This window comes from Dasypus novemcinctus, chromosome 21 (assembly GCF_030445035.2).
Source record: "Dasypus novemcinctus isolate mDasNov1 chromosome 21, mDasNov1.1.hap2, whole genome shotgun sequence".
Lineage (NCBI taxonomy): Eukaryota > Metazoa > Chordata > Mammalia > Cingulata > Dasypodidae > Dasypus > Dasypus novemcinctus.
The window spans coordinates 43126994-43152718 of record NC_080693.1 but is presented as its reverse complement, the minus strand read 5'-3'; the positions used below and the strand labels follow the sequence as shown (position 1 = coordinate 43152718).

Genomic DNA, 25725 nt, shown 5'->3' with positions numbered 1-25725 from the left:
TAAAGTCTGAAGTGGCATTCAAGGCCCACCACTGTTCACCTATTTGGACACTTCTTCCTGGGCGCCGGGCCTTCTCACCAGAGATCACGCTTCTGCTTTCTGGTCAATCTCCTCCGCCTAGAGGGTGAGGCGAATGAGGAGCCTGTGGTGCAAAATTTAAGGAGGCATTCTCTTTCAGAAACTTGCCTCTACCTGCAATCCAAGCTTTAGCTCCTAGAGGGCAGAGACGGCGTCTATTCACCCATCGGGTCCCCAGTGCGCGGGCAGTGCTGGGCTCACTGTAGGAGCTCCGTAAACATTTGTTAGTAGACCGGCATCGCCTTCCTTTCCTCTAGAAAAATGCCTTGGACAGGAGAGTTCCTGTGTGCCGATTCTGGTTGGGCCTGTGTAGGGTAAACAGCAGGACTGCGCGTTCCTTGAACTGCCTGCAGAAGGGCTGGGAGGGGGAAGGCCATATTGGCCGATGGCCCATTCTCCGTCGCCAGGGCAGAGACTGGCACCAAGAGCGCAATCATTCTGCTACAAAAGAATATTAATTGCTCGAACCGTTGATTTACTGTTCTGGGAACCCCCGTAGGTAAGCACTCACTGTTATTCATTCCACAGGCTACGTGCACCCTCGAGCTGCTCTATGTATTAACTAGCCCCCTCTTGGTGCTGTACAGCTGTACCTAAGCTTTGTTTCCCCACTGTACCGTGTGGTCGGTGCCCGAAGGCCGTCATCCGGCACGTGAGTAAGTAAAGGGCGCGGCTGCTGCTGGCCTTAGGGCTTCTGTGTCATTTCTTCGGAATATCAAAAGAATTCCCTCGGCCTCTCCCGGTTCCGCCCTCCCGCATTACAGCCTGTGTCCGGATTTCTAAAGAGCCAGAAGTACGCAAATAAGATGGGTGGGGAGAACCTAACCAACGCTGGGGATTCAGAAAGTGCGAGCCGGAAGATTTAGAGACCCTTTAATTCCGTGCATTCGGTTTGCGGGAGGTGCAATGGAGCGGGTGTGTATCGAGTGAAACGGCGCTTTACTTTTCCAGTCTGAACAATGAGCAGGATTAATTGATTGCTTTTGTCTACCCGTAAGTGCTGAGCGCTGATTGGTCCTGGTTTAGGAAATGGGCGGGGGGGCGGAAGACGCGCACTTATTACCTGTGGCGTCAGAAGGGTGCGCACGAGGTTTGGGACTATCCTCTCCGAGATCATGGCGTCGCTCAATTGTAGCACAATCGTGTGCGTGATCTGCTTGGAAAAGCCCAAATACCGCTGCCCGGCCTGCCGCGTACCTTAGTGAGTGCCGGAGGTCGTGGGCAGGGAGGGTTGGGAGGCGGGCTGGAGAGTTGCGGGGGCGTCCGCGCGTCCTGCGGGCTTGACGCGGTCTGTGTTCTTGGTTGTTACAGCTGCTCGGTGACCTGCTTCCGGAAGCATAAAGGTAAGGCCCGGGTGCCCCCGTCACAGCTTTCGGCCCCCTCCTCTCTCAGGGCTGCCCCACGTCCCGCCGCCCTCTTGGCCACGCAGATTCTCAGGCTGAGCCCTCTCTGGGCCTCCCAGTGCCTCACCCTGTCGGGGTCACTCAGCTCTCCCCAGCCTTTCCTGTCTCGGGGCTCCCTCCCCTCGGTCAGCGCGGGAACCTGCTCCCTCGGGCTTCGTCCCTGGGGTCCTGGACCTGTCTCTGTCTGTGGTGCTTCACCTTTACCTGTGAACGCCTCTCCAAACTTTTAAACAATTGAAAAAAAAAAAAAAAAAAAAGCTCTCCTACCCTGAGAGGGTACCCCTCTCTTTTTGTTCTTTAATTGTATTAGAATGCTTTCGCCGAAAAGGCAAACCTAGCTAGCTGTTTCTTCATCTTACATTCTGGTTTAGCTCTTCACCATTTGGCAGAAGCTACCAAGAACATTTTGTTTTAAATAGCGTCTTGTTAGAAACAACTGTTCATAGTGACGAGGAGCGATGCCCTTGGCTTATCAAGAGAAAAAAAAAGTTACTTATGTGATATGAGCATATTTTTGTACATTTTAAGGCAGTTGGATGTTTGCCTGTGTAAATGCATGCACAAGTACATGATTGTGTATGTGCCAACAGTTTTTAAGAACTGTTCTTATTTTTGTGACTATGAATGTTACACATGCCTGTTGAAAATTAAGTTATTCTCCAGTTGCTTCTTTATATTTGGATGTTTTTCTACCTTGAAATTTAGTTATATATATTTTCTGAAGGTAAAGTAAATTCTGCATTTTATTTCTAAAACGTCTGAGTAGTTTAGAAAGTAAAACTTACTAGGCGATACTATCATCCAATAAAAATGACTATTTAAAGTTTGACATAGATTCTTTCAGATTTACTGCCATTCTTGTACCAGTATATAGAACTTTTATTAATCTCAAAATCTCATCAATGAGATTCTGCTATTCAGTAACCTCATTTGATTTTCATTACAGAGTTCCCATATATCTTCCACAACAGTGTTTCTGTTATTAATGCTTTGCATTTGTGTGGTACCTTTGTTACAGTTAATGAAAAACATTATTATACTATTAACTATAGTCTATAGTTTACATTAAGGTTCACTGTATTGTATAGTCCTATGGGTTTTAAAATTTTTATTCTAGCAAATAGACAACATAAAATTTCCCCTTTTAACCACGTTCATATGAATAATTCAGTGCTGTTAATTACATTCAGTGTTGTGCTATCATCATCACCATCCATTACCAAAACTTTTCCAAAATTCCAAACAGAAACTCTGTACTAATTTAGCCTTAACTCTCCATTCCTACCCCTACCTGGCCCTTGGTAACCTATATTCTAGTTTCTGACTCTACAAATTTGCTTATTCTAACTATTTCATCTGTGGGCTCATATTTACCCTTTTGTGTTTGGCTTATTTCATTCAACATGATGCCTTCAGGGTTCATCCACGTTGTTGCTTGTATCAGAACTTCATTTCTTTTTATAAATGAGTAATGTTCCATTGTGTACATATATTACATTTTCTTTATATATTCATCAGTTGGTGGACACTTGCCTTCCCTTTTGGTACCTTTTGGCAATTGTGAATAATCCTAAGGACACTGATGTGCAAAGAGCTGTTCATGTCCCTGTTTTCAAATCTTGGGTATATATCTAGAATTGGGATTGCCAGGTGATAGAGAAATTCTATACTTAACTTTCTGAGGAACTCCAAATTGACTTCCACAGCAGCTGCACTATTTTACATTCCTTGTTATGTTTGTTTTTTAAAATAATAGCCATTCTAGTGGGTGTGAAATGCTATCGCATTGTGATTTTGATTTTGATTTGCATTTCCCTAATGGCTAATGATGTTGCGCGTCTTTTCATGTGCTTTTTGGTCATTTGAGTATCTTCTTTGATGAAATGTCTATTCAGGTGTTTTGCCCATTTTTATGTTGGGTTGTTTGTCTTTTCGTTGTTGGTTTGTGGGATTTCTTTTTTATATTTTGGAGAATAAACCTTTATTGGATGTGTGGTTTCCAAATGTTTTCTCCCATTCTGTAGGTTGTCTTATTTTCATGATGAAGTCCTTTGCACAGACGTTTTTCATTTTGATGAAGTCCCATTTATTTCCTTTTTTCTTTTGTTGCTCATGTTTTTGGTGTAAAGTCTAAAAACCATTGCCTAATACAAGGTCCTGAACATGCTTTCCTATGTTTTATTTTCTTTCAAAGATTTATTTTTATTTCTTCCCACCCTCTTGTTTGCATTTGCTGTGTCTATTGTATGCTCTTTTTTTTAGGAGGCACCAGGAACTGAACCTGGGACCATCCATGTGGTCAAGCCTAACTGCTTGAGCCACCTCCACTCCCTGCTTTGTGTGTCTCTCATTGTTTTTCTCCTTGTGTCTCTTGTGTTGTTGTAGCAGCTTGCCGTGCCTATCCATCGCATCAGCTCGCCGTCTTGCTTGTCTTATTTAGGAGGCACCAGGAACTGAACCCGGGACCTCCCATGTGGTAGGCAGGAGCCTAATCACTTGAGCACATCCACTCCCCCTAATTTCTTCTAGGGCTTTTATAGCTTTTGTCCTTATACATTTAGGTCTTTGATCCATTTTGAGTTAATTTAATTTGTGGTGTGAGGTAGGGGTCCACCTTCATACTTTTGCAAATGGATATCCAGTTTTCCCAGCACCAGTTGTTGAAGAGGCTACTCCTTTCCCATTAAGTATATTTGGCACCCTTTTAAAAAAATCAGTTGGCCATGGATATGAGGGGTTTTTCCTGAACTCCCAGTTTAACTTCATTGGTCTCTATTTCTGTCTTTTTGCCAGTACCATGCTGTTTTGATTACTGTAGCTTTGTAATAAGTTTTAAAATTGGGACGTGTGAGCCCCCCCAACTTTGTTCTTATTTCTCAAGATGGTTTTGGCTATCCAGGGCACCTTAACCCTTCTGTGTAAAAATTTTTTTAACTTTATTTTGTACATTTAATAATTGAAAATATAAACAATAATTTAAAAAATAAAAAAATACGATTGTTTAAAAACGTACATTTCTCAATTAAATGTACTGGATACTATAAATTTTTTTTAATCATACAATATATTACACAATATATTTGGTTCATAGTAAGGCAGTCATACAGTAATTGTCCTTTTGTGTCTGGCTTGCTTTGCTTAGCATAATGTCCTCCAGGTCCTTCCATGTAAATCTGATGATTGACTTCCATTTCTCCAAAGAACGCAGCTGGAATTTTGATTGGAATTGTGTTGACTCTGTAAATTGCTTTGGATAGAATTGACATCTTAATAATATTTAGTCTTCCAGCCCACAAATGTTGAATATCCTTCCATTTATTTAGGGGTTCTTCAATTTTTTTTAACATCGTTCTGTGATTTCCTATGTATAAGTCCTTTACACCCTTGTTTAAATTTATTCCTAGATAATTGATTGTTTTGGTTACTATTGTAAATGGAATTTTTTTCATTTCTTTAATGACTGTTCTTTACTAGTGTATAGAGAGACTTGATTTTTGTGTATTGATCGAATCACAGTGGTGACATTGGGTATCCTTGTCTTGTCCTGAATTCAGAGGGAAAGATTTCAGTCTTTGACTATTGAGTATGATGTTAGCTGTGGGTTTTTCATATACACCCTTTATCATGTTGAGGAAGTTTTCTTCTATTTCTAGTTTTCTCATTGTTTTTATCAAGAAGGGTTGCTTGGCATTGACATACTGGGACCACGTTATACACGTAGGAATTTCTCTGCTCCCTCCAGCACAGGGCCAGGGACTCACATTGGGAATGCAGGCTGGCTCCACAGCACACTGTACGGAGGGGCTAACAAGGGTCCCACGAACTTCTAATGTTTTGAAAGCTATGTTTTCTTGATTTGTCACTGGCAGTTAACTTCAACTCTTTAACTCTTTTCTGGAATTCTGAGGAAGATGGCTTTGCCAGTCTTTGCTAGTTGTTCAGAGATTCTGTGGGGGAACAGTACCCTGGAGTGTCTTATGCTGACATCTTGGTTCCTTTACTTTGTCACCTTTTTTGATCCCACAAATACCTATTGGGCTTGACTTCTTTCTTTTTGATATGCTCCTTTGTTGAAAGGGGAAATACCACTGGCTGTCTGGGATTCTCTTCTCCCTTTCAAAATGTTGTTTCTTAGACTCTTGCTGAATTCACTCCCTTTGCCTTCCCACCAAACTCATTCTTGGGATTCTGCCCTGGCCCTTATTTCTGGGTGATCTTTTTCACTTCTGTGACTTTAACTTTTGTGTGTGTTACCCATGTCAATGGCGCAAACATTTTTTAAAAACTTTATTGTAGTAACATATATACCACTCAAATTTTCCCATTTTAACCACTTTCAAGTGTACACTTCAGTAGTATTAATTAATATTGTGTTACTATCACCAATATCCATTATCCAGCCTCTTTTTGAGTCCTAAAATCAAATGTCTCTTTTGGGGTCAGGTACAACTAACCCTAAAAATCCATCTCTCCTTCATTCTTTCCCCCTGTGTTCCTTACTTGTATCATACTGCCTTAGAGTTAGACCTGGCTTCAAATTCTGTCTCTGCCACTTAGTAACTGAGGCTCTTGCACAAGCTTCTTTATTACAAGGAAATTTAAAGTTCTCCTTTCTAACTGAAATTAATAGTCTCCATGTCATGGGCACTTGGTAATGGTTAAATGAGGCAACTGGCATAGTGCCTGACACTTAGTATGCTCACTCAGTGGCAGCTGTTATAATCAGCCTGATTAGACTGCTTTTTATCAGTTCCCACAGCATATTGGTTACTAGTCACATCAAATGGGTATTTTAAGGCTTTCTTCAGGCTAGCCCCTCTCTGTCTTTAAGAACCCTTTCCTGTGGCCTCATACTCTGTTGACTATTGTGTTAAAGTTTCTCTGTGGTTGTTTTGACTCTAGGTTCATCTTCTCCAATCTCTGTTTCCCAGCAGTAAGTTTCAGACCCACCCTTTTTCTCCCCCTAATATTTCTGGATCATTTTAAAGAGAAACCTTTTAGCTCAGGATAGGAAGGTAAATAGAACTGCTCTGCTAGAAACATGGCTGGGAATCTCGGGTCCTGATCATTTTCCTCTTGTAGTATAGCCCTGTGAGATCTCTCCAGGAATCTCTAGGGCAACCAGGAGTTCATTACCATGTGCCCCTTCTGTTGCCAGGGTGATTTTTCTGGAAATGCAAATTTGAGCAGTTTATTCTACTGTTGGAAACTATGTCTCCCAGTCATTTAGGGCAGTGGTTCTTAATCCGGATTCTGCTCTCTCTAGGGGACATTTATTGTCATAGTGGTTTTGTTGTCACAGTAGCTGAGGAAGGGTTGGTGGTACTACTGGTAATTGGTGCTGGGGACCAAGTAAATGTCCTGCAGGTTGTGAAACTGTCCTGCATCTCTGAAGACCTTCTCACCCTGAATACAAGTATAGCACCTTTGCTTCAGGACAATGGCCTTGGGAAGAAAGATGAAGCTCCTTTCCATGGCCTTCTCTTGCTTTGGTTTTCTCCTGTGCCCCTGCCACTGGCCAGGCCTGGCCTACCAATGACCTGGCCACCATCTCTCTGTACCTGACCCTCTTTTAGGTGTCTGGTCTGGACATAGACCTTTTCCTCTCCCTGGAATGCTTCTCTTCCCATCTGGGAAAGCCTCCTCCTCTTGGTCTTGTCTCCTGACCCTCTTAGGGAGATGCATACCAGACCCTTTTATTTTATCCATACCTTTAGCTGTAATCTGTGACAGAGTTGTCTATTTAATTTTACCCTGTAAGGCTAATAAACCCCTCTAAGAATGACCTGGTGACTTTTTCATCTGTATATTCCCGATGGCACACAGTGCATTGCAAACTTCATATCTGAACCTGTGGAGAAAATTATTTCAAGGCAGTTGGCCACTTAATCCTGGTGAAAGCCCTGTATTAAGTAGGGTAGGAAGGATGGGGATGGGCCCCTGGGGTACAGGAGCTCTGCCTCCTTTGATTTTCTGCCAGGCTTAGGGCTGTTTGTGGTTTTCCTTATACTGCCTCTTGATTTGATCTCTCACTTCCTTCACATCCATCTCCAGCCCACCCACATTCCTACCCCATACTTAGGCTCTCCTACCTAGATGCTGGCTTGTTGGGGAGGTTCATCCTTGTCACTGAAATGGAGGTGGTGTGTGTCAAAGATTTGTGTCTCTTTCAGAGCAGTGCAACCCCAAAACTTGTATTAATGAGAAGAAAATAAGTTCAACTGTTTGTGCAAGAACTGTAACGTCTGTGAAAAACAAAGGTGAGTTGGTTGAATTAAATGAACCTAGAAAGGGGCTTCAAATAGAATAAGTGGAAAAGAAAGAAAGGAGACTTGGGCTGAGGCTGGGAGTCAGGAACCATCGGCTTCATGAGGGAGCAGCTTCCTCAGCTCCACGTATTGTCGTGGGCGCACTGACTGAGCATCCTGAAGACATCATTCAGAAGAAAACCGGGGGCAGGGAGCAGATGGGGCGAAAGGCCGTGGCAGTGGTGTGGGGTGTGGGTGGGCCCTGCTGGCAGCAGCCTTCTCTAGTCAAGGCTTCCTGTCTTCCTCCTTGGGCCTGGCTGTGGCTGTCAGTTCACCTGAGCTAGGCCCAGGCGGGAGCCTCCTCTGTGGCCCAGCTCCCCTCGCTCCTGCTGGGGTCTTCTCGGTTTACGGTGGTGCTGGGCTGTCATTCTAGCAGCCAGCCAGCCTTTCTTTGATGCCTCCTGAATGTTGTGTACCGTGCTGAGCTCTGAAAGGAGGACGTTCCAGTGTTCTGAGGGAGGTATTCAACATTCAGGACAAAGGATGCCCCCATTCTGCCCTTTGAGAAGCTTCCAGGTTGGGTTTGGGAAGTGCCAGTAATTTCTGCAAATGCTGAAAGCACAGGGATTCTTGTTTGGCATGTGTTTACAGAGTACCTAGGTTTTTGGCCCATGACAGGCCTGAAGCCTTGGTGCACAGAGATGGGAAGATAAAAACTGAAAAATCAGGCTACAAGCCCAAAATCCATAGGGAATCATATAAAGGGTGTGGCCACTAGGACACATTTGTCAAATTAAAACCACTAATTCTGCGTTTTTACTTTCTTGCCCTTTCCTAAAAGAGGAGTGTTAGTGTAGTCTTAAAATCCAGAGAAGGGGAAACAGACTTGGCCCAGTGGTTAGGGCGTCCATCTACCACATGGGAGGTCCGCGGTTCAAACCCCGGGCCTCCTTGACCCATGTGGAGCTGGCCCATGTGCAGTGCTGATGCGCGCAAGGAGTGCCCTGCCACGCAGGGGTGTCCCCCGCGTAGGGGAGCCCCACACGCAAGGAGTGCACCCCTAAGGAGAGCCGCCAAGCATGAAAGAAAGTTCAGCCTGCCCCGGAATGGCACCGCCCACACTTCCCGTGCCGCTGACGACAACAGAAGCGGACAAAGAAACAAGACACAGCAAATAGACACAGAGAACAGACAACCAGGGAAGGGGGGGGATTAAATAAATAAATAAATCTTAAAAAAAAATCCAGAGAAGAATGGGTTTTTTTATTTTGCCTCAACCTACTTATATATACCCCTGTCACCATCATATGAGTACACATATATTTTTTTAATCTATTGGAGTATTAAAAATCTAGTGTCTAGGCTTTCTTTTTAGTCACAAGCAGTTTACTGTTATTTTTTGCCTTAGATGATGACTTATCTATAGCTGATTTTCTCAGTAGTGATGAAGAAGAAGACAGAGTGTCCCTTCAGAATTTAAAGACTCTAGGTAAGTTTGTGCTGTATTTGTTTGTTTCTTTGTCAGTCATTGAGATTCGTTTAATCTGTTGTATATGATTTTTTAAAAGTTATTAATTAAATACCTAAGCATGGTATTCTGCTATGCCATTCTGAAACATGATGGGCTTTCTCAACCTCCCAGCCTACCTACAGTGCCATTCTCTCTGCCCAGAGTCCTCTTTCTGCCCTGTGGGTTGGGAAAGTCTGCTTCTCTTTCAAGGCTTGGTTCATGTTACCTTTTATTAGCCTTTTCTTTCTTCCTTCACTTCCCTTCCCTTTTTTTTTCTTTTCTTTCTCTCCCCTTCCCTCCTCCTCCCCCCCCCCCAGTTGTCTACTCTCTGCTTCCATTTGCTGTGTGTTCTTCTGTGTTCACTTGTATTCTTGTCAGTGGCACTGGGAATTTGTGTCTCTTTTTGTTGCATGATCTTGCTGCGCCAGCTGTCCGTGTGTGGTGCCATCCCTGGGCAGGCTACACTTCTTTTTTTCCACTCTTGGTGGCTCTCCTTACAGGGCGCACTCCTTGTGCATGGGGCTCCCCTACCTGGGGGACACCCCTGCTTGGCACAGCACTTCTTGTGCACATCACACTGCATGTGGGCCAGCTCATCACACGGGTCAGGAGGCCCTGGGTTTGAACCCTGGACCTTCCGTGTGGTAGACGGATTCTCTATCTGTTGAGCCATTTCTGCTTCCCTCATTAGCCTTTTCTTGACCTTTTGTCTCAGAATTAGGCACCTTTGTGGTTTTCCATAAGAGTTTTAAAGTTTGGGTTCTTATATTTAGGTCTCTGATCCATTTTCAGTTAATTTTTGTATATGGTGTGACATAAGGGTCCATCTTCACAATTTTGCATACAGATATCCAGTTTTCCAAGCATCCTTTGTTGAAGAGATTGTTCTTTCCCTGTTGAGTAGATTTGGTGCCCTTGTCAAGAATCAGTCAACCATGGATGTGATGGCTGATTTCTGAACTTTCTCTTTGATGCTATTATTGTAAATTTTTGTCTTGTGCCAGTACCATGCTGTTTTGATTATTGTAGCTCTGTAAATAAGTTTTAAAAGTGGGAAGTGTGGGTAAATCCAACTTTTTCAAGATGGTTTATGCTATCTTGAGGCACCTTACCCTTACTGACTTTTCTATTTCTTCAAAGAATATTGGGGTTTTGATTGGGATTGCATTGAATCTGTAAATCACTTTGGGTAGAATTGACATAACAATATTTAGTATTCCAGTTCATGAATAAGGAAAATCACTCCATTTATTTAAGTCTTTGGTTTCATTGAGCAGTATTTTTTAGTTTTCTATGTACAAGTCCTTTACATGCTTGATTAGATCTATTCCTAGTTATTTGCTATAATAAATGGAATTTTTTTCTTGAATTCTTCTTCAGATTACTCATTCCTTGTGTATAGAAACACTGCTGATTTTTGGTGTTGATCTTGTATGCCGCCACCTTGCTGAACTTATTTCTTAGCTTTTTTGTGTGGACATTTTAGGATTTCCTGTGTGTAGGATCATACCATCTGCAAATAGGGAAAGATTTTCTTCTTCCTTTCCAATTAGGGTGCCTTTTATTTCTTTTTCTTGCCTAATTGCCCTAGCTAGAACTTTCAGTACAACGTTGAATAACAGTAGTAGCAGTGTGCATCCTTATCTTTTTCCTGATCTTAGAAAGCTGGCAGTCTTTCTTCTTTTAATAGGATGTTAGCTGTGACTTTTTCATATAAACCCTTTATCATTTTGAGGAAGTTTCCTTCTATTGCTAGTTTTCTAAGTGTTTTTTATCAAGAAGGGTGATCATGGTCCATCCCCTCCTTCATTCTGTTAATGTGATGTATCACATTAATTGTTTTTCTTAGGTTGAACCACCCTTTCATACCTGGGATAAATCCTACTTGATTACTGTATAATTCTTTTAATGTTTTGCTGGATTTGGTTTGCTGGTATGTTGTTGAAGATTTTGGCATTTATATTAAGAAGGGATATTGATCTTTAATTTTTCTTTCTTGTGTTATCTTTATTTGGCTTTGGTACGAGGGTGATCTTGGCCTTGTAGATTGAATTAGGGAAGTATTCCCTCTTCATCTTTTTTGAGACCAGTTTCAAAGAATTAGCTTAATTCCTCTTGGCATGTTTAGTAAAATTCATTAGTGAAGCCATCTGATATTGGGCTTTTTTTGTTGAGAGATTTTTGATTACTGGTATTAACATTAAGTCTCTTGTTTTTGGACTGTTGAGATCTTCTATGCCTTTTTTTTTTTACATTTTTAAAAAAACTTTATTTTGTGCATTTAATAATTGAAAATATAAACAATAATTTAAAAATAAAGAGAAAACAGTTGAATAAAAACATACATTTCTTAATTAGATGTACTGGTACATATAATTTTTTTTTTTGACTCATAGAATATGTTACACAATATATTTGGTTCATAGTAACGCAGTCATATAGTATTTGTCCTTTTGTGTCTGGCTTGCTTCATTCAACATAATGTCTTCCAGGTTCATCCATGTTGTCATATGCTTTACGACTTTATTTCTTCTTACAGCTGCATAATATTCCATCATGTGAATATACCACAGTTTGTTTATCCATTCATCAGTTGATGGACACCTGGGTTGTGTCCATCTTTTGATAATCATGAATAATGCCGCTATGAACATTGGTGTGCAGATGTGTGTTCCTGTCACTGCTCTCAGTTCTTCTGGGTAAATACCCAGTAGTGGTATTGCAGGGTCACATGGCAAGTCTATATTAAAGAACTGCCAAACAGTCTTCCACAGTGGCTGTACCATTCTGCATTCCCACCAACAGTGAATAAGTGTTCCTCTGTCCACATCCTCTCCAACACTTGTAGTTCTCTTTTTAATAGTGGCCATTCTGAAAGGTGTGAAATGATCTCATTGTAGTTTTTTAAGATTATTTATTTATTTCCTGCCCCTCCTCCCCAATGTGGCTTGCTTGCTTTCTGCTCTCTGTGTCCATTTGCTGCGCATTCTTCTTTGTCTGCTTGTTTCCTATTTTTGCGTCATCTTGCTGCACCAGCTGTCTGTGGGGCATGGGCTGTCAGCTCTCCGCGGGCGTGGGCCAGCTTGCCTTTACAAGGAGGCCCTAGGACACTAACCCAGGGCCTCCCATACTGTAGATGGGAGCCCAATGGATTGAGCCACAGCCGCTCCCCCTCATTGTAGTTTTTTTTTTTAAGATTTAATTAATTAATTAATTGAATTTATCCAAACCCCCATCCCTGTTGTTTGCGCATGCTGTCTGCCATCACTTGCACAAAGGTTCAGGCTGTCGGCTCTACTGCAGTGGTGCGGGCCAGCTTGCCTTCATCAGGAGGCCCTAGGAATCGAACTGGGGGCCTCCCATATGGTAGATGGGAGCCCAGTCACCTGAGCCACATCCGCCTCCACTCATTGTAGTTTTGTTTTTGTTTTTTTTTTTAATAAAGATTTATTTCTTTATCCCGCCCCCCGTTTTGGCTTGTTTCTTTCTCTGCTGTCTTGTCTCAGTGTCCATTCGCTGTGCATTTTTTCTGTATCTGCTTGTCTCCCTTTGTTGCATCATCTTGCTGTGTCAGCTCTCCGTGGCACACAGGCCACTCTCTGTGCATGGGCCAGCTTGCCTTCACAAGGAGGCCCTGGGATGCAAACCCAGGGCCTCCCATATGGTAGATGGGAGCCCAGCTGATTGAGCCACAGCTATTTCCCCACTCATTGTAGTTTTGATTTGCATTTCCCTAATCATTAGTGATGTTGAGCATTTCTTCATGTGGGTTTTTTTTTTTGCCATTTATATTTCTTCTTTGGACAAATGTCTATTCAAGTCTTTTGCCCATTTTTTTAATTGGGTCATTCGTCTTTTTATTGTTGAGTTGTAACATCCTGGATACTAAACTTTCATCAGATATGTGATTTCCAAATATTTTTTCCCATTGAGTTGGCTTCTTTTTCACCCTTTTGACAAAGTCCTGTGAGGTACAAAAGTATTTAATTTTGAGGTCCCATTTATCTATTTTTTCTTTTGTTTCATGTGCTTTGGGTGTAAGGTACAAGAAACCACCACCTATTACAAGGTCTTGAAGATTTTTTCCTGTATTTTCCAATAGTAGTTTTATGGTTCTGACTTTTATATTTAGGTCTTTGATCCATTTTGAGTTGATTCTTTTATAGGTAGTGAGATAGGGGTACTCGTTCATTGTTTTGGTTGTAGATATCCAGTTGTCCCAGAACCATTTGTTAAAGAGACTGTTTTGTCCTCTTAACATGGAATTGGTAGGTTTGTCAAAAACCAGTTCAATGTATAGATGAGGGTTTATTTCTTTATTTCTGGATTCTTAATTCTATTCCACTGATTGGTGTATCCATCTTTGTGCCAGTACCATGCTGTTTTTTTTTTTTTTTTAAGATCGATTTATTTATTTAACTCCCCCCCCTCCCCCGGTTGTCTGTTCTCTGTGTCTATTTGCTGCGTCTTGTTTCTTTGTCCGCTTCTGTTGTCATCAGCGGCACGGGAAGTGTGGGCGGCCATTCCTGGGCAGGCTGCACTTCTTTTGCGCTGGGCGGCTCTCCTTACAGGGCACACTCCTTGCATGTGGGGCTCCCCTACGCGGGGGACACCCCTGCGTGGCGCGGCACTCCTTGAGCGCATCAGCATTGCGCATGGGCCAGCTCCACATGGGTCAAGGAGGCCCGGGGTTTGAATCGCGGACCTCCCGTGTGGTAGACGGATGCCCTAACCACTGGGCCAAGTCTGTTTCCCTACCATGCTGTTTTGACACCACTGAAGCTTTTTAATATATTTCAGGGTCAGGCAGTGAAATTCCTCCCATGTCTCTTTTCTTTTTTTAGAATGCTTTTGGCTATTCAGGTGCACTTTCCCTTCCAAATGAATCTGATAATTCCTTTTCTAATTCTGCAAAATAGGTGGTTGGAATTTTTATTGACTTTGCATTGAGTCTGTAAATCAGTTTGGGTGGGATTGACATCCTCACGATATTTATTCTTTCAGTCCATGAACATGGAATGTCTTTCCATTTATTTAGGTCTTTTTAAATTTCTTTAAGCATTCCTTCGTAGTTTTCTGCATATAGGTCTTGTATTATTTTGGTTAATTAATTCCTAGGTATTTGCATCTTTGTTGCTATTGTAAATGAAATTTCCCCCTTGATTTCCTCCTCAGATTGTTCAGTACTAGTGTACAAAAACATTACTGATTTTTGCATGTTGATCTGTATCCTGTCACTTTGCTGAACTCATTTATTAGCTCAAGTAGCTTTGTCTTGGATACTTCAGTATTTTCTAAATACAGGATCATATCATCCTCAACAGTTTTATGTCCTCTTTTCCTATTTGGATGCCTTTAATTTTTTTCCTTGTCTAATTGCCCTAGCTAGAACTTCTAGTACAATATTGAGCAACAGTGGTGACAGTAGGTATCCTTGTCTTGTTTCCGATCATAAAGGGAAAGCTTTCTACCTTTCCCCATTGAGTATGGTGTTGGCTGTGGGATTTTTATATATGCCTTTTATCGTATTGAGGAGTTTTCCTTCTATTCCTATCTTTTGAAGTGTTTTTATCAAAAAAGGATGCTAGATTTTGTCAAATGCCTTTGAAATGATCATATGGTTTTTTCCCCTTCAATTTGCTAATGTGGTATATTATGTTGATTTTCTTAGGTTGAACCAGCCTTGCATACCAGTAATAAATCCCATCTGGTCGTGTTGTATAAGTTTTTGATACACTGTTGGATTTGTTATGCAAGTATTTTGTTGAGAATTTTTGCATCTATTTCATTAGAGATATTGGTAATAATTTTCTTTTCTTACAGTATCTTTATCTGACTTTGGTTTTAGGATGATGTTGGCTTCATCAAATGTATTGGGTAATTTTCCCTCCAATTTTTTGGAAGAGTTTAAGCAGAATTGGTGTTAATTCTTCTCTAAATACTTGGTAGAATTCACCTGTGAGGCCATCTGGTCCTAGACTTTTTTTTTACTATTAAAGATTTATCTTTTCATTTCTCCCCAAGCTCTCATTGTTTGCACTTGCCTTGTCTTTTTATTTTCCGTGTTTCTTTAGGAGGCATTGGGAACAAAACCCGAGACCTCTGATGTGGAACAGAGGAACCTAATCACTTGAGCCACTGCTAGTCCCTGGTTTGTTGTGTCTCTCATTATGTTTTTCTTCCTCTGTCTTTTGTTGCGTCAGCTTGCTGCCCCAGCTTGCTGCACGTGCCTGTTACATCAGCTTGTTGTCTTCCTTGTCTCCTTTAGGAGGCACTGGGAACTTTTGTCCCTGCTTTGTTGTATCTCTTACTATGTTTTTCTTTTGTGTCTCATTGTATCATCTTGTTGCATCTGCTTGCTATGCCTGCCCACACCCCAGCTTGCTGTGTCTTTTGAGGGCATCAGGAACAGAACCTGGGTCCTCCCTTGTGGCAGGTGGGAGCCCAACTGCGCGAGCCACATCTGCTTCCCTAAACTTCTCTTTGCTGAGAGATTTTTGAAGATGGATTCAATGTCTTTAAATGCGATTGGTTTTTTAGGTTCTTGTGTTTTTTGTACTGTCATTATAGGTTGTATGTGCATTTCTAGGAATTTACCCTTTTCATTTAGGTCGTCTAGTTTGTTTGCATACAGTTTCTCATAATATCCTCTTACGATCCTTTTTATTTCTGTGGGGTCAGTTGTAACTTCCGCTCTTTCATTTCTGATTGTATTTGTTTGCATTTTCTCTCTTTTTTTCTTTGTTATTCTAGTTAGGGATTTGTCAATTTTGTTGATCTTCTCCAAGAACCAGGGTTTGGGTTTGTTGATTTTCCCTATTTGTTTTGTTTTCAATTTCATTTATTTTTGCTCTACTCTTTATTATTTCTTTCCTTCTGCTTCCTTGGGATTGATTTGGTGTTTTTTTTAGTTTCTCAGTTAAATTTCTAGTTCAGTTAAATTTTTGACTTTAGCTCCTTTTTTAATATAGGCATTTAGGGCGTAAATTTCCTCTCAAAACTGCCTTTGCTGTATCCCATAAGTTTTGGTAAGTTGTCCTCATTTTCATTTGCCTCAGTATATTTAGTGATTTCATTTTCAATTTCTTCTTTGACCCACTGATTATTTAGGAATGTGTTGTTCATCCTCCACACATTTTGTGAGTTTACTTTCTTCCTGTCTATTGTTGATTCCATTGTGATCTGAGAAGTTTCTTTGTATTCAGTCTTTTATATTTATTAAGAGCTGTATTGTGTCCTAACATGAGCTCTATCCTGGAGAAAGATTCATGGGCACTTCAGAAGAATGTGTAACCTGCTGAGTTTAGATGCAGTGCTCTACATATGTCTGTTAGGTCTAACTTGTTTATCATATTGTTCAGGTTCTTTGTTTCTTTGTTGATGTTCTGACTATTTTTTCTATATAATGATGTGAGTGGTGTATGGAAGTCTGTAATGATTATTATAGAGATGTCTGTTCTCCCTTCAGTTTTGCCAGAGTTTGTCTCATGTATTATTCTGGTTAGGTGCATAGATATTTATGACTGTTATATCTTCCTGGTGGATTGCCCCTTTCATTAATATATAATGGCCTTTTGTATCTCATAACTTTTTTGCATTAAAAATCTTTTTTGTCTGATACTTGTATAGCCACCCCTGCTCTTTTTTGGTTACTATTTGCATGGGGTATCTTTATCCAAACTTTGACTTTAAGCTGGTTTGTATCTCTGGGTCTAAGGTGAATTTATTGTAAGCAGCATATGGATGGCTCATGTTTTTTTAATCCATTCTGTTAGCCTGTATCTTTTGATTGGGATTTTAATCCATTCACATTCAGTGATATTACTGTAAATGCACTATTTACTTCTACCATTTTATTCTTTGGTTTTCATGTCATATCATATTTTTGTCTTTTTACTCTTTTCGTTATCCTTTCTGCTCTCCTTTCTTCTATACTCTCCTCCAGGCCTCTCTCTCCTGTCTTTTTCTTTCAGGTTCTAAGGCTTCCTTGAATATTTCCTGCAAAGGTGGATTCTTTTTTGCAAACGCTCTTAGTTTCTGTTTGTGAATTTATTTATTTTTTTACTTTTTTTTCCCTTTCTTTTTGTTTGTGACTGTTTTATACTCACTTTCATATTCGAAGGACAGTTTTGCTGGATAAAAAATTCTTGGCTGGTAGTTTCTCTTTCAGTACCCTAATTGTAACATGAAGAGAAATCCATGCTAAGTCTTACTGGGCATCCCTTGTATGTGATGGTTTCCTTCTTCCTTGCTGCTCTGAGAATTTTCTTGTTTTCTTTGACATTTGACATGCTGAGTCTTGGACTTGGTCTATTTGGATTTACTGTGATTGGGGTATAGTGTGCTTGTTGGACATGTAAGTTCATTTCTTTTGTGAGAGTTGGGAAATTTTCTGCTATTATTTTCTCAAATACTCTTTCTGACCCTTTTCCCTTCTCTTTTCCTTCTGGAACTCCCATGACATGTTATGTTGTTGTGTTTTGTGTTGTCATTCTATTCTCTGAGCCCCTGCTCAATTTTTTTCCACTGTTTTCCTTCTTCCATTTCAGCTGTTCTGTCTTCTCTATCAATTATTCTTTCTTCTGTTATTTTGAGTCTGCTGTTATATTCCTCTAATATTTTTTTCTTCTTATCATTTTTATTATTATTTTTTCTCTAATATGTTTTTGATCTCACCTATTGTGTCTTTCATTCCCATGAGCTCTGTCACTTTTCTTTTAGGGATTTCAAATTATTCTTTGCATTCGCTCAGTGTCTTTTTTTTTTTTTAAGGTTTATTTTTATTCATTCCCTCTCCCCATTGTTTTGCACTTGCTGTCTGCCCTGTATATGTACGCTATGTGCTCCTCGTCTTTTTAGGAAGCACCAGGAACCAAACCTGGGACCTCCCATGTGGGAGGGAGGTAGCCAGTGGCTTAAGCTACCTCCACTCCCTCAATGTCCTTTTTTAAAAAAAAACAACAACAAAAATAACCCCCTGCCCCCGTTGTCTGCTCTCTGAGTCCATTCTTCTCTGTCTGCTTGTCTTCTCTTTAGGTGGCACCAGGAACTGATCTTAGGACCTTCCGGAGTGGGAGAGAGGTGCTGAATCTCGTGCCACCTCAGCTGCCTGGTCTGCCTTGTCTCTTACTGTCTCTCCTCTGTCTCATTTTGTTGCGTCATCTTGCTACTCGAGCTCTTGGCTCAGGCCAGGTTGCTGCATGGGCTAGCACTCTGCATGGGCCAGTTCTCCACTTGGGCAAGCTTGCCTTCACCAGGAGGCCCCAGGAATCGAACCCTGGACCCCTCACATGGTAGATGGCAGCCTAATTGTTTGAGCCACATCCACTTACCCCCTCGGTGTCTTCTTGATGCCATTTATCTCTTTAGCCATGTTGTCTTTCAACTCGTTAATTTGATTTTGAAATTTGTGCACATCTTGCTAATTCTCTCAAATCCTGCATCTTGGGGCTTTGATATGTTCCTTTTCTTTAGCCATGTCTTCCATTCTCTTAGTATGGCTTGTAATTTTTTGCTGATGTCTAGGCATCTGATTTAGGATGTAGTTTACTCAGATGCTCAATTTTTCTCTTTTTTAGGGATTTAGTGGCAGGAGGCTATGTGTTACTGCTGCTCTTTGATTCTTGGCTCGACCAGGATCGTTAGGATTGCCCCTGCTAGTGGGTTGCAAGTCTGGGAGATTTATAAAGGCTGGGGAAAACCTCTCATTTATTTTAAATTTTCTCCCATGCACTTCCTTAGTTTGCCAGCAGGTGGCGCTCTCTGACAGCTCTCAGTCAGTGCCTGATCTGAGTGTATTTGTTGCAGCACTGACCACCTCAGTATGACAGAGCTTCCTGCCTGGAGGCTAAGAGCCTTTCTCAGAGAGAGAGTCCTCCCGCCCTTCTCTGGCAGCCCCTCCCTTTTCCTGGGTAGAAGATATTTCCGCTCCTCTCTGGGTCTTCAGTAATCAGTCCAGGTTAATAGAGAAGTAGATGGGGAGGGTCTTTAGCTCCTTGCTGGCTCCCCAGGCAAACAGTGTGTGGCCCACCCGGCCTGAAGGGGCTCCGGGGACACCGCAGGCTAAATCTGTGGGTCAGAAGCTGAGTCAGCCTTAGAATGTGTCGCTCTCCCTCCCCTTTCCTTGGGCGATGGATCCCTGTGTCGCCCTTTGTCTGTAGCCAGAGGCCTGCGCAGTCTAAAGGGTCTTCATTGTGCGGGAGTGGGCTAGCAGCTGCCGCTGCTGGTTTCAACTCTCAGTTCTGTTGTCATTCCCGTCCTTTGTCCCTCTCTCCTCTGGGTGGTGTCCATCCTTCCTCTGGTGTCCTAAACACTAGGCCATCTTTTTTCCAGGCTGTTTGAGCCTGTTCTCTAGCTATTTTTCTGGAAGAAGACTTCTTTGTCTTGTTAACACAGTGTAGGTAATTTTTGTGTTTCTAGGAATTTGTCCATTTTAACCAGGCTATCTGGTTTTTGGTATACTGTACAGTTCATATCATCCCTTTATAGTCATTTTAATGGAGTGAGTAGTAATGTCTCACCTTTCATTTCTGATATTAGTTATTTGCATCCTTTTTTTTCCCATCTAAAGGTTTGCTGATTTTATCGATCTTTTCAAAAAACCAACTTTTGCTTTCATTGATTCTCTATTGGTTTTGTTTTTTTTTTAAGATTTTTATTTTTATTTCTCTCCCCTTCCCCCCGCCTCAGTTGTCTGTTCTCTGTGTCCATTTGCTGCGTCGTCTTCTTTTTGTCCGCTTCTGTTGTTGTCAGTGGCATGGGAATCTGTGTCTTTTTGTTGTTGTTGTTGCATGATCTTGTTGTGTCAGCTCTCTGTGTGTGCGGTGCCATTCCTGGGCAGGCTGCACTTTCTTTTGCGCTGGGCACCTCTTCTTATGGGGTGCACTCCTTGCATGTGGGGCTCGTCAGCACTGTGCATGGGCCAGCTCCACACTGGTCAAGGAGGCCTGGGGTTTGAACCGTGGACCTCCCATGTGGTAGGCAGACGCCCTATCCATTGGGCCAAGTCTGCTTCCCTCTATTGGTTTTTAATTCTCTATTTTTATCCATCTCTGCTCTAATTTTTATTTCCTTCTGTTTTTTGGGTTTAGTTTACTCTCCTTTTTCTTGATGCTCCCATTTTGATGATATGTCTCTGATTTGATGTAAGCATTTATTATTTTTTAAAAATAAACTTTATTTCAAATTCAAAAAATAACACGAAAGGTAGCTTAACAAGTTATGGAAGCATTATTCAAAAAAAAATTCTCTCCCGACACTTTTAACTCAACTAATCCTAAAAACAAACTCATTTGTTCCTCCAGAGTTCAGAAAGATACACAGATGAGCAAAGATTGGTTAAATAAATGATCAGGATCTTGATAATGAAAGAAAAAAAACTTAATTATATTCATATCTCATAAAACTAAACTCCATGATTTTTTTTTTTTACCTTTAGTACGATGTAGTACTTCTTAGCTTTTACTACAAAAATATTACAATACTATTAACTAAGCCTATAAGTTACATTCTATTTTTCCCATGTGTATTAGTCAGCCAAAGGTGTGTTGATGCAAAATACCAGAAATTGGTTCAGGTAGGAGATTACAGCTACCAGTTCATAAAGCGTAAGCTACTTCTCTCACCAAAGTATATTTTCACATTTTGGAGCAAGATGGCTGCTGACATCTGTGAGGGTTGAGGGTTCAGGCTTCCTGGGTTCCTCCCTTCCTGGGCCTTCTCTTTCCTCTGTGTGCCTCCTTCCTGGGGCTCCAGCTTAAGACTTCAGCATCAAACTCCAACATCAAAAGCCCTCAACTCTGCCCTTTGCCTTGCCTTTTACCTTTGCAATGCCCTAATGACATGGCCCAATCAAAGCCCTAATCATAACTTAATCACACCCAGGTATGGACCAGATTACAAACATAACCCATTATCTATTTTTGGAATTCATAGCCATATCAAACTGCTATACCGTGTATCATCATAATGCCTTGAAATACAAGAACATCCCTGTATTTATATTAACCACAATCCTCATCTACCGCCAAAATCAGTTATATAGTCCCTATATTAACCTCCATAGAATACCCATTTCAGCCATAATCACATCCATAAATCAGCATTCTTTGTTAACACCCATTATAATGTGCTACCATCAACTCCGTCCTTTATCACATATTTATAATTGACCTTATCAAACATTCTACATACATCCAGTGTCTGCTCCCCCTTCTTAATTCACATTCCATTCCCACCAACCTACCCTCCATAGTCCGACTTCCCAAGTATACTTACCGAATTTAGTTCACATCACTGAGACCATACAATATTCATTCTTCTGTATCTGGCTTATTTCACTCACCGTAATGTCTTCCGATTCCTCCATGTTGTCATGTGCTTCCCCAGTTCATTTCTTACAGCTGAATAGTATTCCATTGTATGTATATACCACACTGATGGGCTCTTAGGCTGTTTCCAACTTTTAGCAATTGTGAATAATGCTGTGAACATCAGTGTGCAAATATCTCTTCACATCTGATGTAAGCATATAGAGCTGGAAATTTCTCTCTCAGAACTATCTTTCCTGCATCCCATGTTTTGGTATGTTGTGTTTTGTTCTCATTCATAACAGGTATTTCCTTATTTCCCTTGTAATTTCTTTTTGACCTCTTTGTTGTTTAAGAATGTGTTGTTGAATTTGTACATATTTGTGAATTTTTCAGTTCTTGTTATGGGTATCTAGCTTCATTCCCTTGTGGTTGGAGAAGATATAGTGTATGCCTTTTCTCTCTCTCTCTCTCTCTCTCTCTCTATATATATATATATATTTAATTTATTTCCTCTCCCCCCTTCATTTGCACTCACTGTCTGCTCTCTGTGTCTGTTCATTGTGTACTATCTGCTCATCTTTTAGGAGGTACCAGGAACTGAATCTGGGACCTCGCATGTGGGATGGAGGCACCCAGTTGCCTGAGCCACATCTGCTTCCTGTTTGTGTCTTTCATTGTGTCAGTTTGCTGTCTTGCTCATCCTTAGGAAGCCCTGGGAATTGAACCTGGGACCTCCCATGTGGGAGGCAGGTGCCCCACTGCTTGAGCTACACCTCCTCCTGCTTTCAATATTTTTAAGTCTGTTGACACTAGTTTTGTGACCTAAATCCTGGAGAATGACCTATGTGCACTAGAGAAGAATGTGTATTCTGCTATTGCTGGGTGAAGTTTTATGTATTCTTTTAGGTCCAGTTGGTTTATAGCATTGAAGTTTCTCCTTCCTTATTGGATTTCTGTCAACATGTTCTATCCATTATTGAAAGTGGTATATTGACATGTCCTACTACTGACGTAGAATCATCTGTTTCTACCTTCAGATCTGTCAATATTTATTTGTATATTTTAGGGCTCTGTTATTAGATGTATATGTATTGATAATTGTTGTCTTTTTGTTGAATTGATCCCTTTATCAGTATACAGTGTCCTTATTTGTCTTTTATAAGTTTTTTTTTTAAATCTAGTATTAGTATAGCTGCCCTAGCGCTCTTGATTACTACTTGCATGGTAATATTTCTTTCCGTTTCAACCTACTTTTGTCTTTGAAATTAAGGAGAGTCTTGGTAAACAGCATATCATTGGGTTGTGCTTATTTATCCATTCTGCCATTGTCTGCCTTTTGACTGGAGAGTGTAAACGTTTAAAGCAATCTATAGATAATGCAAAGACTTTCTTTTGCCATTTTGCTTTTTGTTTTTGTAAGTCTTAAACTTTTTTCTTCCTCAGTTCTTCCATTATTGCCTCCTCTCATATTTATTTAATTTTTTTTGTGATGACCATTTTGAGTCCCTTCTTTTGGTTCTTTGTATATTTTTCAGATATTTCTTTGTGGTTACCATGGTGCTTAAATTTAACAACTTAAATCTATAACAATCACATTTGATTTTATACCAACTTAACTTCAGTAGCACATGCAAACACTGTTCTATATTCTTCCCTCCACCTGTCATTGTACTTGTTACAAATGTATACATTGTATGTACAAAATGATAGATTTATCATTACTTTTATGCATTTGCATTTTAGAACCTCTAAGAAGTAAAAAGGGGTTACATGCCAGAGATGGGGTAAGGGGGAGCCAGCAGGGGTGCCACAAGCTGCTTCTAGCATTTGTGTTTTTTTATTTGGCAGTTGCCCAATTACTGAATCCCTTTGACTCTTTGCCAGTGTTTTTGAGAAAGATGGTTCTGCCAGTTTTTGCTGGTTGTTGAGAGATTCTGTGGGGGAAGGGAACCCTTGAGCATTTATGCCATCATCTTGGTCAACTGGAAGCCACTCACCACCTTCTGTAGTTATTTCTCATCAGTCTGTAGGGCAGGGACCTGCATTTATTTCCATATCCCTAGTGCTCAGTTTCCAGTCCAGCTATAAATGCAGATTAGTAATCACAGGCTTTGGTTTTTTAGAAGGAAATGGATATTAATAATGCCCAGCATTTTTGTAGCATTGCTCATTCAGTCCTCATCACAGTGCTCTTCTGTACATAACTAATGGACTGATGTAATTCCTAAAGGTGCACATTATTTTCTATCCGTTTCCCAGAATTAGGTTGAAAGGTGGTTGGGTTTTGTACAAAAGGTAGCAATAGACTGAGGTTTACTAGATTGAGATTGTCAGACTAATGGTAAGGTAAGGGGTGTAAAAAACTTTGAAAACTGTAAAACCTTTATACAGGTGTTAGTTTTCAGTCACTGCTCTGGGTTCTGCTTTGTGCTGGATCTCATGCTTTTTACATCATTCAATATGCTGATCCCATTTGTTTATACATGAACCATAGGGTTAACATCTGGGTTGAAAGGTTAAGGGGATGCAACATCCTTTAAAGTTATTATTTAAAACTTTTAGTTTCTGGCTATCTCATCTATTCTTACTTAAACTAAAATTGGCTTTTGTTATTAATTTTTAAGGGGAATCTGCAACATTAAGAAGCTTATTGCTCAATCCACACCTCAGACAGTTGATGGTCAGCCTCGATCAGGGAGACAACAAAGCAAAACTCATGAGAGCTTATATGCAAGAGCCCTTGTTTGTGGAGTTTGCGGACTGCTGTTTAAGCATTGTGGAACCAGCCCAGAATGTGTCTTCTTAAGATTGATTATCATGTTGTGTGCTGAAGCAAGTACTTTGATTCCCAGAGCCTATTCTTCCTTCTCCCAAGAGACCAGCTAGTGTGGGGAGAGGCCCTGAGGAGCCCTAAGCAAGGCAGGTAATTTCCAGGATGCTCACCAGTGATGTGGATTATGCACGTCTTCACCTCAATTGACATGAACTCGTGTTTCAGGCAAATTCTTTATGGAGAGAGAACTTGACATTCATATGGTTGTTCTTAAATGTTTTATTTTTGGTACAGTTAAGATAGACATAAATGCTGATATTTACCAAGTTTTTAAATAACCATTTGAGTTTAAAACTTCTTTATTGAATAAAATCAAGATATGGCTATTCTAGTGTACTTCACATCATTTCATCATCCTTGGTTTATAATTTATTCATTTGATGTTACATTAAATAAGTTGACTTATTAAATACTAAAATTTCATTAAAGGAACTAAATGCACAATTTCCCCTAGCCAACATTTTATAGCCAACTTCAGGTTGGCTGCCTGTTTTCTCACAGATATGCTTGTGGTGAATTGGAGTGCTCAGCTATAGTGACAGACAACTGGCACGGTCCTGCCTTCTGCTGAGTCAGCCTAGTGATTGTAGTGAAATGTGGTGGTCTCCATGGCCCTGAGGTTTTTGATCCTGGTTTGGAAACTACCAACCCTGACACCCTCTCTTACTTGGGTGTGTAGAATGGTGGCACAGTGGCCAATCGGTTGCTGGAGCCGCCACTCTCTGAGGTACGTCTGTAGATGCTGTGGGAACAGTTTGGCAGCTGTGTGTTGATTGAATGTCTTTGGCAAGGTAGCTGGCAGGAAAAGGCCTTTTAGAAACAAAGGCTCCAAGGATCACCATTTGAGTGAGACGGCAAGAAGAGGTCACGCTTGGATCAGCCTGTGTCTTTCCAGCAGAATCTGATTAAAGCCAGTAACACTGTCAGGTGAAGGTTCGGGGCAGATGTCAGCGTAGCGCAGTGGAGACTTTCGGCAGTGAAACTTGATTGAGCCCTAGGGAAACAGATGCAGCTTAGCTCGGCCCCTGCTCCCAGCAGTACTGGGGCCTAAAGAGTGAATGCTGGAAACGCATGAAGTGTGGACAGAAAATACTAGTATCAAGGTCACAGCAGCAGCAGGATGGATCTATCAATGTTTTTTCTCCTTATTCTAAAACACTGGCAAAGTCCAAAGTAGTATTTCATATAAAATTTCAAAATTAATCAGTGTGAGACAGGTGAAGAACCACTAGGCAGGAGCTCTACCCTACTGAGGAGTATCCGACACATTCCTATGATGACTTAAGGCTGGGGAATCAAAAAAATTACACTCGTGGGCACTGGGTGTAGCTCAGTGGTTGAG

At 41.0% G+C, this 25725-nt stretch overlaps 2 protein-coding genes across 5 annotated transcripts in view; one reads left to right on the top strand and one right to left on the bottom strand.

Annotated features, from left to right (window-relative positions):
* Window positions 1–1128: 1128 nt before the first annotated feature.
* Window positions 1129–24709, top strand: ZNHIT3 (zinc finger HIT-type containing 3). The gene is made up of 5 exons (XM_004462039.5): window positions 1129–1279; window positions 1390–1421; window positions 7655–7741; window positions 9138–9218; window positions 24175–24709. Exons 1-5 carry the CDS (start codon window positions 1194–1196, stop codon window positions 24354–24356), a joined length of 468 nt encoding a protein of 155 aa, XP_004462096.1. The 5' UTR covers window positions 1129–1193; the 3' UTR covers window positions 24357–24709.
* The window catches only part of MYO19 (myosin XIX), a 50471-nt gene continuing 49330 nt past the window's right edge, over window positions 24585–25725 (bottom strand). For all 4 annotated transcript variants that reach the window (XR_011646844.1, XM_012526572.4, XM_012526574.4 and 1 more), the window contains one exon: window positions 24585–25377. Coding sequence is in view for 3 of the 4 variants with exons in the window: in XM_012526572.4 (XP_012382026.1) it covers window positions 25249–25377 (129 nt within the window). In the remaining variant the exon portion in view is untranslated. The remainder of the gene's footprint in view (window positions 25378–25725) is intronic.